Consider the following 13,419-nt stretch of genomic DNA (forward strand, 5'->3'; position numbering starts at 1 on the left):
TGCATTTCGTATGTGTAGTAGAACAGTAGTGAAGTAGTGAGGTTGCTTTATCTCTTCCAATATAGATTCCAACAGATTTTCAGTGAGACAACCCAAAATACACAGCCCCAGCGAGAATGCACCCAAAGCAGATGCCTCGTATGTATGATAAACAGTTACTGGAGAATGAAGGGAAAACAAGCCTTGCTTTCCACATGCCTAATCGAATAGCTGCCTCATTTTAATGAAGACTAATGTCAATGGCACAATATTCAGAAATAATTAATGTCTGTGAAGCTTAGCCCTAATGGAAATAAAGCTCTGACTTCCTAGGATCTTTCCAAAGGATAAAAACAAACAGCTAATAATAACAGCTCCCTTCTCTGAAGGTATACAATAGTCCTTCCCAAGGACTATAATAGCTAGATATCCCAGCCCAAGTATTTTAGATTCAATTAAGGGCAGAAAAAACATACATTTAAGAGGACCTACTGTTAACAGAATTATCAAAAATCACTCAAGCTATGTAATTAAAGTGGTGCAGCAGTTGGGGAAACTCATAGGCAAGCAACCCCTAATGCTGCATGCACTGATTTTTCTTAATGATGGATTCTACAGAGACCTTTTTAGTGCTAAATAATGGAAGTCACGCAACTGCATGTTTTAAGATATTTGGCAGCCAATACCTAGACCCTGTTTGGCACAACCTAAGTCTACCTCTAAATCTAAATTGCTACTTTTTTTCTTCCCATCCTGAAATAAGAACATAGGGCTATCTCTCCATATAACATGGGTAAACAAAAAAGGAAAGAAGAAAAAGCACATGAAAGACTTCTGTAAGATTTCATAAGGTAATAACAGCTGAACGTGAAAGTCAAAATTCATGTTAATTGGATATGCTCAAAACATCCATATACTAACCTATATGCGTTTGAGCCATAACATCAGCTAGTCTGTGTGCAGCACCACTGCCTCCACTTTGTGTCGAGGAGGATGAAGTGGTTGACGTGGTAGAGCCATGGATTGCTTGACTGATCCAATGTTCCATGTTTATACTCCCCTGACTTGAGGTGGGAGTTCCCTGGGAGTCGCCCTGTACGGAGCCTTCATCTTCTGAACCAGAAGAAGTATCTAGTAATTAAAAACAGCCTGTTAAAGTGCAGTACTTTGGGGGTTTCTTAATAGAAATAAGGCATGTTGGTATTACAGGTTTAAAGATAAGTGTCATTAAGAAAAGCTCACGAAGGTACACAAACTTAGTAAGAAAAGCCTGTAATACTGAAAGCCCTGACATGAAGTCAAATGCTAACTGTGCACTGAGAGAGCTTTCCTGTTGTAGGGCCATGGCTCCTGTATTGTACAAAAATAAGATTGCAAAGGAGTCTTCCTTTATAACATGGCTTGAGAATATTCTGAAGATCTCCAGCCGTGCATTAATAGTACAGAATATCCAAAATACTTTCCCAAGCTCATTCCACAAAGTCTGTGAAACACTTTCCCAATTGTAGGAAGTCCACCCCTCAGTGAGAAATGGAGTCCCATCTGGATTCAGTGAGAATGGAAATGCATGAGATGTGGGGCATTTTCAGTCTAGTAGGTAAAAGAGCAGATAACTTTGAAAAGGAATGGCATGGCTAATTGTAAAGACAATGTTACATTACAGTGTTAGGGAATAAACCAGAAACTTGAAAGCTTTGACTCAAATAAAAGAAGACAAGCTGGCCATAGTTAGGTCTTCATAAGACCAGAAGGACCAATGCAACCTGAGATACCACCTAGGGCAAAAGCAATCAAGCCAAGTGCCCCGGCTGACTTTCCAACCATTCAGTTCACCTTCTCTTCAAGCTTACCTCAAGGCTCAGTGTGTCTCAAATGGCATTTCCATTTCTACCTACGCAGGCAGATTCTTAGTTCATAGCAGCATAAAGAACCGTTTCTAACATTGTCATAAACTAGACAGAGATGCTCACCTGGAGGTGTATAGGCATCCATTGATGTCTGCACCACCAACGAACGTCGTTTCGAGGGCATGGGGACTGCCATTTTCCTTTCTTTATGTTTAGCGAGGGCTGCCTGAACTGCTTCTGTGTGGACATCTAGAAGGAAAGAGAGATTTCAAGATAGCGTTCAGTCAGAAATGAGCCATTTGTTTGTGCATTCAGGTACGTTGTATGCCAGCTAGGCTGACAACACATATTTAACCACGAAAGGTCAGGAACGCACAGCATCTCAGAGGAACTGCATGAGCTCTCTTCATTGTAGAAAAACCAGCTATAGTGAAAAGTGCTGTACCAACAAACAAGCCCTTTGAGCTGTATGCTATTTCCAGAACAGTGATGCACTATTTGAGGAGCAGGAACGCCGCTTCCCCAGAGCAAATCTCTGTTTAACCAAGAGCTGTTACTTCAGCAACCATTCATTACTGTTTTCAGTGGAAGTGTGGTGCATTAACATTTCCCATTTTTTATGTGAATGAGGTTTCCAATTTACACTAAAGTCACACAGACTAAGCAAACAGGAACATTTGCTTGCAAAGTAGTAAGAGGTATGTGAAATGTCACAACAGAAACGGTAGCAGGTCCCCCATTCCCAAATCCTCCTCCTGCCTCTGTCACTTGGCATCATTCACAGAAAAATAAGTATTAGGTAGGGTTGGCCTAGGGTGGAATGAGAAGTAAAAGCACCCTGAGCACTGGCCTGGTACTACACAGCTCACACCAGCCCACTCCAAAGCATCCAACAAATCCTGTCCCTGTGGGGACATCCCCATCCCCAGTGAAGAGCTTCTTTACCTTTCTTATTTATTTATTTATTTATTTATTTATTTATATTTATATTTATATATTTGCCTGCCTCCCAAAGTTGAAAAGGCCATTTATCATGTCTAAAAGATGCCAGTGACATGTTTTGATAAGGACTTTGTTTTGTGCAAATTATTTAATTACTATCACAACTACACATTGAAGTAAGACTGCCTTTAGTTTACCACCTTGCACTGTTTGTCTGCATATTTCTATGGCTTTGGGACAAGACGCACATGAGGAGACTGTATGCAAAACTCATGGCAGGCAACAAAAGTCACTTGTGGTTAAAGAAGCTGCCACATATTGACCATCTGGTACACAACTGGAAGCACATTAGATGTTGCCTTTTAACCAGTCACTGCTAGTCAGCTGTAGAAACTGCAGCTAGTTGTGTGCATGATTTAGCTTTTCCCGTTTGTAAAGTAGGAGCATAGTGAAGCAGGTTTAATCCAGAGTGATCCCACTTCTACTGCTGCTGAAACTGTTTGAAGACCACCCTTGCAGGCTGCGTTGGCAGTACGTAGCCTGTTTCCTACTCCTGTGTCAATGTGGTGGCAGCTCTGAATGGGCAATGTTCCCCAACAAAAGTAACAGGAAAGAGAAGAGTATACGTATCTTTATTTAAAGATGTGTTGGTCGGATCACATCAGCATAAACAACTTGTAAGTAACAACTGGGAAGGATGACTAGAAGCATTAGATGATACACTCTGCTGATAAGCTGCAATGTCTCATTTTTCATAATGGTGTTCCCTATCTTCTGCCAAGGTTTAAACACTTTTTAGTGGAAAGACTGCAGGGAAGAGTAAGTCTAAGAAAAAGAATGTTATCAGCTGTTCCTCCGAGTTGGTTTTTTGCTTTGTTTTAAATCATGAAGAGGATTTGCACGTCGGTGAAAGCAAAGTAAGAAAAGCAAACAGCAAAGCTGGAAAAGCATACTCAAAAGAGCCGTGTGGTTGATCGACCACAATGGAGGCAAACTGCGATGCTAACCAGAAAGCAATTTCTCTCCTGTCAAGCCACTATTTTAAAGTAGAAGAGTTAAGGTCTTTCTTATAATTAAAACCTGATGAAAAGTTTATGTAAAAAGAATCATCAGCCTAAGAAAATAATCTAAGTTCTAACAGTATGTCCCCAAGATAAATTCCTACCTGCTCACTCCACACCAATGCCAATAATGTCTACAGGACCGAACATGCTCACTAATAGTTTGTGTTTCTTATCCAACAGGGTAAATTCTTGGTTTTCCTTCAAAGGATAGCAATTAGATATCAATCAGTAAAAAATGAGTTTTCCCTTTAAAAAAAAAATCCCAAACTCTACAGCAATTTTGGGAAGAGCATAATTTTTGCTGATCAAGAAAGAAGGAACTGTACGTATATTACTGTACTTAGGCGTGGTTTTTACCCTAAGTGTCAGGAGGGAGATGAGCTGTAACTCAAATTCTTCCGAAGTTTTTTAAAGGAGGACAGCTGACAGAAAATCATTATTAAAATGCTTAGTGACAGCTGGACACTGAATCATAACTTGTGAATTCTTTGATTTCTTTTTGGTGTTTTTTTGATGTAAGAAGGTAAACTCATCAGTTAAAAAAAAAAAAACAAACACTCTGCAGGGTTTTGATTTTCAAATGAGACCACAGGAGTCCAGGAATTGAATTGTTTTCTTAATAAAGCACATTCCTGATATGTTTATTTCTAATGGGTTACTGTGGAATAAACCAAACCATAGATTCCTAAAAAAACCCAACACAACAAAACCCCACAGGAAAGCAAAAACAATGGAAAAGATAAGAAACTGAAAAAACATAGGGAAGCCGACTGGGGAGAAGGAACATGCACACCTGCTTCCAGCCCAGCCTGCAAGGTCAACTATTCTGAAGGCATTACTCAGAGTATGGAGGCTACCAAAAAACCCAGGACACATATCTGGAAAAGGCTGAGGACAGACAGTCCAGAGATGGTCCTGGGACTATGAACAAGAGCTTATAGGCTTTTTTTTTTTTTTTTTTTTTTTTTTGGGGGGTGGTGGTGGTGGGGTGGGGAAGGCAGCGAAAACAGTCAAGCTTGGATAAAATAGTCTCTCCCAGGAATAAAACTCTTGGCTAAACCAAGTGTCTCTAAGCATAGCAAAACAGGCTAATGATGAGGTAAAGAATGAATAATAGCCAATGTAGTTTGTATGGTCTTCTTTTTGAATGAAAGCCTATTGATGGGTTCTGAAGATGCTCTTTAACCTATTTTGAATGTCTTGTACAGAGTTGGACTTGCTAAGCTTTGAATGAACAGCATCCAAGCCATTCATACCTAGACGCTAAGTCCCAAAGTATATTGAAAAATCTGGAGAGATGAGGGAAAGCCAGATGGGTATTTACGAATTGCACTAGACAACACCACCTATCCTGTCACCACAGCAAGGTAGAAACAGTAAGTAGGTTTGTTCCCACCAAATATCAGCTTCAGGTATGCACTTGCCATACACATCCTTTGCTTTCCTCTAGGCTCTAGCTTTGCTTTTCCGTTCTACAAGTGAACTTTGCTGATGTATCATAAGGAATGTTAACCAAAACAGAACTAAGAACCTCTTTTCCTACTTTTATGAAGTATGGATTCAAACCCACACTGAAACATCCATTCCTCACCAAAAGGTGACTGGTGATCTGCGTCTCATCAATGTGAGCAAGAGCATGGCAGCTCTTTGCCTTTATCTTGGTGAAAGATGGGCTGTGGAGCCCATCAGAATGTATGTGACCCATTCTCTCCCACTGCTTGCCCACAATCTGTCCCTAGCAGCTACTGAAAAAATGCAAGGAGACTTGTAATAGGAATTTATACAACAGTAACTGGAAGCTCCTTGTTCACTAAAGGAAGGAAACCACATTTGTGATACACACTGGGACAAAGTACAATGAGGGTAAGAAGACATATCCAGGTTCCCTCAGGACAGAAAACTGCTTATCCCCCTGAATCCTATTTGTATTCTCCACATATCACACAGAGCATCAGTTTAGAGCACCACATTAGAATTTCAAACTGTCTCTGGCAGGGTGATGCCCCTTGTCTTGCAGGTCTGACAAAAGTGTCTGAACTGTCTTTTCAATCTACCCTGGCACACTCAGGGTAACTGAATTCATCATATTGTGATTGAGCACTGCTTTAAAATACAGATTTCTCGTTAAATTTTCCTGAGAAAACCTGTTCAAGTATGAAGATTTTGTCCAGAAATGCCACACAGTTAGGAGCTATCATTAAAAAAAAAAAAAAAAAAAAAGCCGCAACCCCCCGATGTGTCCTCTCTTTCCTCACCGTGTGGCACGCTACAATTTCCCACCTACTATAAACTTCTGATAGAGTTTCAAACACAGATATACCTTGATGTAGTTGCACTCAAGCCTTCTGAAAAAGTCCCAGGTCTAAGTGGAAGGAATATACTTTTAGGCGAAATATTCTTTCATGTAGGAGTCTGTGACATCCCAACTACCCTGTTACAGCTGATAAAACCACTGCAGGTCCTGACCCTTCAAAGTACGCCTATAGGTAACAAAACCTTTATACTCTTCCCACCTGGCTTTTCCACAAAAGTCTCAATGGAAAATCTAGGGGATAAAGTGATGATATTTTATTATATTGGTAGCAGGAACCAACGTGCAGTTCCTTATCTGCTGTTGTCCACTGTTTTAGGTTGGCCAACTGTTCGTTGAATCCAATTTATGAGTTTGTACTCAAGGAATCCATAAATGGGGAAGAATAAAGCAAATGCTTGGGAAAGCTAATCGCTCAGCTTGTGCTACTGCAATCAACCTGGCGTTCAGTAATCAACCTGACACGTATTTCTTACAGGCTGCCTGATAATACTTAGCACACTTCAGACAAAACAGCTCTGTTCCCAGTCTTTTGTCTGTTGCATTCCAGAATTTTTATTTGTTTATTCTCTCCCTTTACCTTCTATGACAGGATAGAGAGGGCGAGCATACTTCTGGGAGCAAAGCCAGTAAGTAAAATACAAAAATCTGGAACTTAGAAAAAAAAAAAAAGCACATGATAGAAAGGTGGTTTCCCTTCAAAGATTTAACAATCTATTAAACAAGAGATGAGGCCTCAAAACAAAGGGTAGAGAAATTAAAACTGGCATAGAGAATGATGGTACATAAGCTCAGACTCCCCGAGTGATGGCCCATGGGTTTGGCCATTGCACTCCATAATCCGAAACTCTCATCCACTGCAAACAGAGGTAAATCACTCATTCCATCAGCAGGACAAATTGCCCAGCTTTCCCAGGAGGGGCTCTGCTTAGCGCAGTCCCTCTTTTCATCTGGTTTATCTCATAACTTGGCACACTGTTGTGCTCCTTGTTTAACTGAAAAGGCTTAGGAAAAATACCCAACCCACTAACAGACGTTACTACACAGCACCAACTCGATACGGACACCATGTTCTCCAGCGTCTTTCCCCTCTTTATCTCTCAGTGTGATCCAATGACTGTATGATCAACACTGGTGCATTTGATTGTCCATGGAAAAGACGACAAGCCCACCTCTCTGTTTCTGTGAAACAAAGTGATGTCCTACCTGCACTGGCATGCTGCTTCGATGTGATCTCCCCTGGCACAACAAACCGGCAAGAGATAGGAGATGGTGGTCAGTACACAGCCCAGCCAGAGGGATGAGCCCGTGCTCAGAGACTGCTCTTTTTAAACACGTGGTGACATGTGAGGGAGCAACCTACTCTCAAGATGAAGAACTGGGTGACAGAGGTTGTTTGGGGGAGAACTGTATTAACTGCCGATAGGTGCGCAGTGTTCAATGGTTAAATAATAATGCTCAGAAATACAGAAGCAAACACTGCTAATTACAGGTTGCTCACACTGTTGACTCCTTGTTCACAGTGTTCTTTGACCATTTATTCCCTATGCTGTTGAAGACCTGGAACCTAATCCTCTTTTCACAGGGGGACACAACAATTCTTTATCCAGTCAGAAGTTGGGTTGGCACACAGAAAGAGAGGCTGGCCAGGAATTTTAGTCTGGTTTGTACTGGTTCTGGGATAAGAAAAGTCTTCTGAACTTTTACTGAAGTCTTTTCTGGAGAACATACTTTCTCTCCTCCTTGCACAAACACATGTACTTAGAAAAAATGGTGACTTTGCTCTATGACAAGCTGTCCTCTCCTAGCCCATTACTTTGGGGGAGACAGTACGTATGATCCTTCTAGGCTCCGATGAACTCCACAAGCAAATCAGCCTTCCTTTCCTGAAGCAAAAAAGCAACTGTGTGATGAACAAGGTCACCCATTTCCTGGTCCACATATGGAGCCACGCTGCGGTATCTCGTGTTTCTCTACAGCTGCCAGAAGAGCACTCTTCTGAAGTGTGCATCCTCATTTGGCATGGAGCATAACCCTGATGTGCCCTTCCCCTTACACCCCATGAACAGGGATGCCCCATTCCTTACTTGGGCCAGATAGAGTGTCCTGGAAAGCTCTGAACTGTAACGGAGACATTTGAAATATGCTGCATATTCCTAGTCCTCCCACAGACTTCTGCAGCTTTTAGCAGCATGAGTTTGCTCCTTTTTGTTCAGCTCTTACTTTTTAAAAAACAAAAACATATTCAAAAATTACAGTTGCCTTCTTTCTCAGTGTGGAGGGGTTGTTAATTTTTTTTTCCTATATAAGTTTAACATGCCTCAGTGGCTCCCTTTATTCAGCATTAGCTGCATTTGCTCCATAGGCATGTCAAACACTCAACATATTGTAAGTAAAGTGATACCTCTTTAAGGATCAGGGATCTGGATGTTAGTTCTGCATGGATCATGAAACAAGGTGCTCCTCCCAGGAAAGCATCAGCTACATTAAAATTTCCCACATTATAAAACTGTTCTTCACACTCCTTTCATAAAATGCTGCAGTACACAAAAACAGTGACTTCTTTTGTACTTAAATCAGGTCTTGCAGTTTTGTGTCAGGTAGTTATCTTGTATCTAATTTATCACACAGCCCTGTTTCTTTTTAAGACAAGAAATTAGACTGGCTGTAGACAGGAGTCATGCATTGCTAGAATCAGGATAGCAGAAGTCTGTTTCTACCCGTTTCTGATAAAATATATTCCTTCTGTTGGTTTTACTCACATTTTCAGTTTCCCAGTAATTATACAGCCTTGATACCCCAATCACCAGCTGTTTAAGAAACACAAATATGGAAAAACAAGCTGTTGCCTTATTTTTGTTGTACAGATGCAGAATTATCTAACGGAGCCCTTATCATCTTCTGCAGCCTGGTTTCCTAGTTCTGAAGTAATGGTACTTCCATCCCTCTTTTCAGGGGACTAACTGACCCCTGGAAGAATAAAACTGCTCGGAGACTTACCTAGATGTGATCTGAATTCGTCCATTTCATCTGTTTATTCCTTTTGTCTCATGTAATTCCTCTCCCCTGAGCTATTCTTGTCCTTTTTTGATTTAGACTTTGGAAGCAATCTTTCTTCCTTTGCTTTAGTAGCCAATTCCCAGTAACATGACAATACAGCTGGGAGCAGGACAGGCCCAAGGATTCTGAGAAGGTTTAGCATCCTTGCTTTTTGTGGGATAGTCCATAAATGCAACTGACTTGCTTGCAGAATGGCAAATTATTAAGATCAAGAAGGTTGATGCTCTGCTTTAACGAGTCGAGAATGCCAAAGGATTTTTAAAAAGAGGTTATTTATGTACATATAATATATACTTAGGTCTTATTTATATTGCGGTAAAGGATCAGCTCTGAAGTCAGACATTCAACAAATAAGCAAAACTACAAATAAATCTCTGTCTCAGAGAAGTCAGCAAATGGGGCGGCATCAAGGAGAAGAGCTGGAAGAACAGGCAGAGAGGTGGCTTGCAGGAGGACACAGGAGCGAGAGCAGTCACTGCTCCATCAACACACAGTGTAACAGCTGAACCCTTTCAGCTTCTAAGGAGGCAACTGGTACTATGGGAAAACAGCACTGTCAAAGGTGAATTTTGGCTGAAAATCCTAGATAAGGTAATGCTAAGTATGTATAGCAATAGTATGCTAAGTAATTATACAGAGGAAAGGTTGGCAGCTGCTGCCTTACAGGAAACTAGTAGTTGAAAGCACGAAAGTCTCTTATGAGTTTAATCAGACCTTTTTCTTGTAGCTACCATGGAAACAAAGGATATACTGAGAATTCATTTCCTAATACATGGCCTGTAAATACTCTGAGTAGAGATAATTTGGTAGCTACATCTATTGGGAATGCAATCAGGACGTACTAAATAGGGTGAGACACAGTAAATGTGGTATCATCAAAAGAGATTACAGTTAGGCTTTGTCTTTTGATTGTCCTGGGCTGACAACACTGACTTAGATTCAGGCAGACACAGGACAAGTGATTTCATAAAAATTGCGGTGTTCATCCAACACAGTTCAGTCCTTGGAAAATCATCTCACCCCTGGGAATGTGAAAGTAAGTGAGTCCATATAATAACAGATCTTTGCTGTGGGTGACGCTATAATGCAGCAGTGTCAGAATGCTTTTGCAATCTCTCTGGGTAGTAAGATAGGAAAGTGCAACGTCCGAACACTGTGACACCTAATTTCGCTCCAGCTGCAAGCAGGTGTGCTATTAATTCTGAAATAAGGCATTCACAACAAACACAGGGAATACTCAACTGAATGCAAGAACATCTGCTCTAAGATGACACTCATTTATACAAGGGCCGTGGATGTTACCAGCAGAAATAAACTGTTGCTTACATTTCAAAGAACAATTTAAGTGTGGGTTTTTTTTTTCAGTTTTGGGGCTGTTTAAGCTATATATACTGGGTCTCTGGATTTACTGAGAAAGGGGACACATGGATATGCAAGGGAAAGTTCTGCTGACTTTTCATGAATTCGCAGCCAGATTTTGTTGACCTGAACAATTTTTGACAGTGAAAAGTCAGCATTTTAGAAAACATCTGCACTCCCACGAGCACGCGACTGCAAAAGGCCTGGCTCTTCTAGGATGCTGCAGCCAACAAACTCCACTGATGCAGGAGACTGCGCTCCGGGCACTCGGCACAGGGCTGTGCTGTGCCATCCTTCAGCCGCTGCCGAGTACCTCCGGGGCACCTGGTGCCCACCTCCTGGGGCACACATGAAGAAGCTAGAAGCGTTGTATGTTCTCAGGTGGCCAGAAAGCTTAACCCTAAGAAAGAAAAGCATGGCTGTCACTGCCCACTTTGGATGGCAGTGGTGATAACCCGTAATTCTGGGTGGGAGGAAGGTAAAAGCTAAGGCGCGGTTGGGAAAGTTGTACGTGCAGGTTGTGTGTACAGAGGTTATGTGATGGAAACAGAGGACACCAAAACAGAAGATTGAACTCTTTAAAAGACACCATGGCTAGTTTTGCTGGAAGGCATACTTTTTGCTTTACTTTGGCTTCTTCAGATATTATAATAAAGATTTTAAAATGTTTTTCTCTAAACTCTGAGATTTAAAACTATGTAACTCCACTCATAAGTGAAATAATAAAAAAAAAAACAAAAAAACAGCATGCAGGCCTCCCACTAATAATTTCCATCCCTCCATTTATTTATTATCTCATTTGTAATGCAATCTGGAAGTCAGCTTCACATAGTGACTTCATCTCAGGCCCCCTTATTATGTGATCTGAAGTAAATCAACTTTCTATTTGTTTCTCTCTGGAGATCCTTGAGTAATTTTCCTCAGGAGTTCTGCAATTACCCTTACAAATTTTTCTGCTGGGTCAAAAGCAAGGATGTGGTCATATAAATTACATCTCTGCAGAAGTTTTTATTCAACCTCTGTTTTGCCCTGATTGAGTTGTAGCTTGAAATTGTATTTGTAAGTCAGCTAAATCAAATATGAGATTAATTAAGTGTGTCTACAGCCAGGTTAACTAATTCAGATCAACTCTTCTAAATGACCCTTGCTCACCTGAAGGTTTAACAAATTCTTTGGTTTATGACAAGCCACCTTAACACTTATGTGCAGTCCCATTTTGACACATAGGACATTTGTCATATTTTTTCCTTCTCCTTATTCCTTGGAGAAATGCTAAATGATAAGGGTTCAATAAAAACGATTCCTCAAATCTTCCCATTCCATTTTTCCCTCTACCACGCACTACAACTCTTACACTCTCATAGTGTAATTATTTTTTTGTCAGTTCTGGCGAGATTGCAGAATGAGATCTTGAATGTCCTTTCAAAAACACAAAATATAAGCTACCCATATATTTTAAAATCACCATGAGGTAAGCTGTAAACACGCAAAATGTCGGCAACCTTTGTTACAGTTCATACACACCCTTACCTCATGGTAAATGAGAATAAATACATCGTAAGGCACATACCGATGCTCCTAGAGCAGAACAGCTCAGCTACTTAGGGCCTGGTGCCAACTTCTCCTCTAGGATTTGGGTCTAAAGGCAATGTTTTTTCATTGCTAGCTCCCTTATTTCACATGCCCCTCAAACCTAGCCTGGGATCATTTGTTTTGACATTTAATGACTTCACGCTCAGTATAAGCTGTTCAGTCTTTTCCCTATCGAACCACAGTGTGGGAAAGGTGGCTTAGGAATTTGAGCTGGGAGAGTTGTAGTTAGGATGCGTTTGTTTTGGCAGTATCTCCAAAACTCTCCTGTATGAAGATGTCTTCTAAAAGAAGTGCTGAGTGTGCTTGGAAAATAAGCTGCTCTCTGCAGCGGTGGGATCTCTGGAGCAGGGGTTGGCAGCCCCCCAAGAATGGTGTACTAGACTGATTTTTTCGTTCTCATCTTCAGAAGTTACATGTGAAAAAAAATCAGCAAGCGTGAGTAGAAGTGAGGTGCTCCCCGCTGAGAGTCCAGGTACCACAGCCACCTTTCCAGCAGTACCCTTTCTCTATACTACCAGCTGGGAGATGCTGATTTCACTTACGGTATTTCTAAAAACACACCATTTCTCAGCTCCCAGCTCTATGCTCATCTACTGCTATGCCTTTTAAAATCTGTCCACATAGTTCATGTAACACATGTGCTCTCATTTGCTGGGCTTTCCTCTAGGACTCTGTGAACCCTTAGCCACAGAGGCAGTGCAATTTCACTTACACTACTACTTCCCACACTATTTCTGACATCTGGAAAACTTGCTTTTAGAGCTCACCGGTCTCATTTTTCTTAAGCCTTACACTTGCTCCAGGCAGTGCAGAGCACTGGTCATCTTCAAGACCTCTTAGAGAAACAAGGGATTTAATAAACTTGGCCCAACCCTTCTGTCATATCCTCATCTCATCAGAGGAGAATTCTATGGCAGAAACCACAGAGCCAAGAGCCGCTATCTCATTCCTAACACATGCATGTCCATTTGAACATATTACACCCTATGATTTAATGTTGATTTTTTTCATTTTTGCTGGTGCATACTTTTTGTGCATTTACATAACCCTTGTTATTTTTTATAGACAGGCATGGAAACAGTAAAAGCTGGGGCCTGGCATGTGAGAAGGTGCTCTGGTTTCCAGCACGGGGATGGAAAACCTAAGCTTTTTGTTTCGGTGTAATCTAAAGGCCACAGTGGCGCCCCTTCAGAAAAATGAAGTTGCTAAGGACCTGACTTTTCATGTTTCCATGTGTTGAACACCCAGCTGAGGAGGACAACAT

The 13,419-nt window shown here is 41.1% G+C and overlaps 1 protein-coding gene across 7 annotated transcripts in view; it reads right to left on the bottom strand.

Annotated features, from left to right (window-relative positions):
* Positions 1-13,419, bottom strand: part of DIP2C (disco interacting protein 2 homolog C) — a 325,883-nt gene that overhangs the window by 117,356 nt on the left and 195,108 nt on the right. For all 7 annotated transcript variants that reach the window (XM_080385105.1, XM_080385104.1, XM_080385106.1 and 4 more), the window contains 2 exons: positions 1,950-2,075; positions 901-1,110 (listed from right to left, as the gene is read on the bottom strand). In XM_080385105.1, coding sequence (XP_080241231.1) covers positions 901-1,110; positions 1,950-2,075 — 336 coding nt within the window. The remainder of the gene's footprint in view (positions 1-900; positions 1,111-1,949; positions 2,076-13,419) is intronic.

Source organism: Falco punctatus, assembly GCF_963210335.1.
Source record: "Falco punctatus genome assembly, chromosome: 4".
Classification (NCBI taxonomy): Eukaryota; Metazoa; Chordata; class Aves; order Falconiformes; family Falconidae; genus Falco; species Falco punctatus.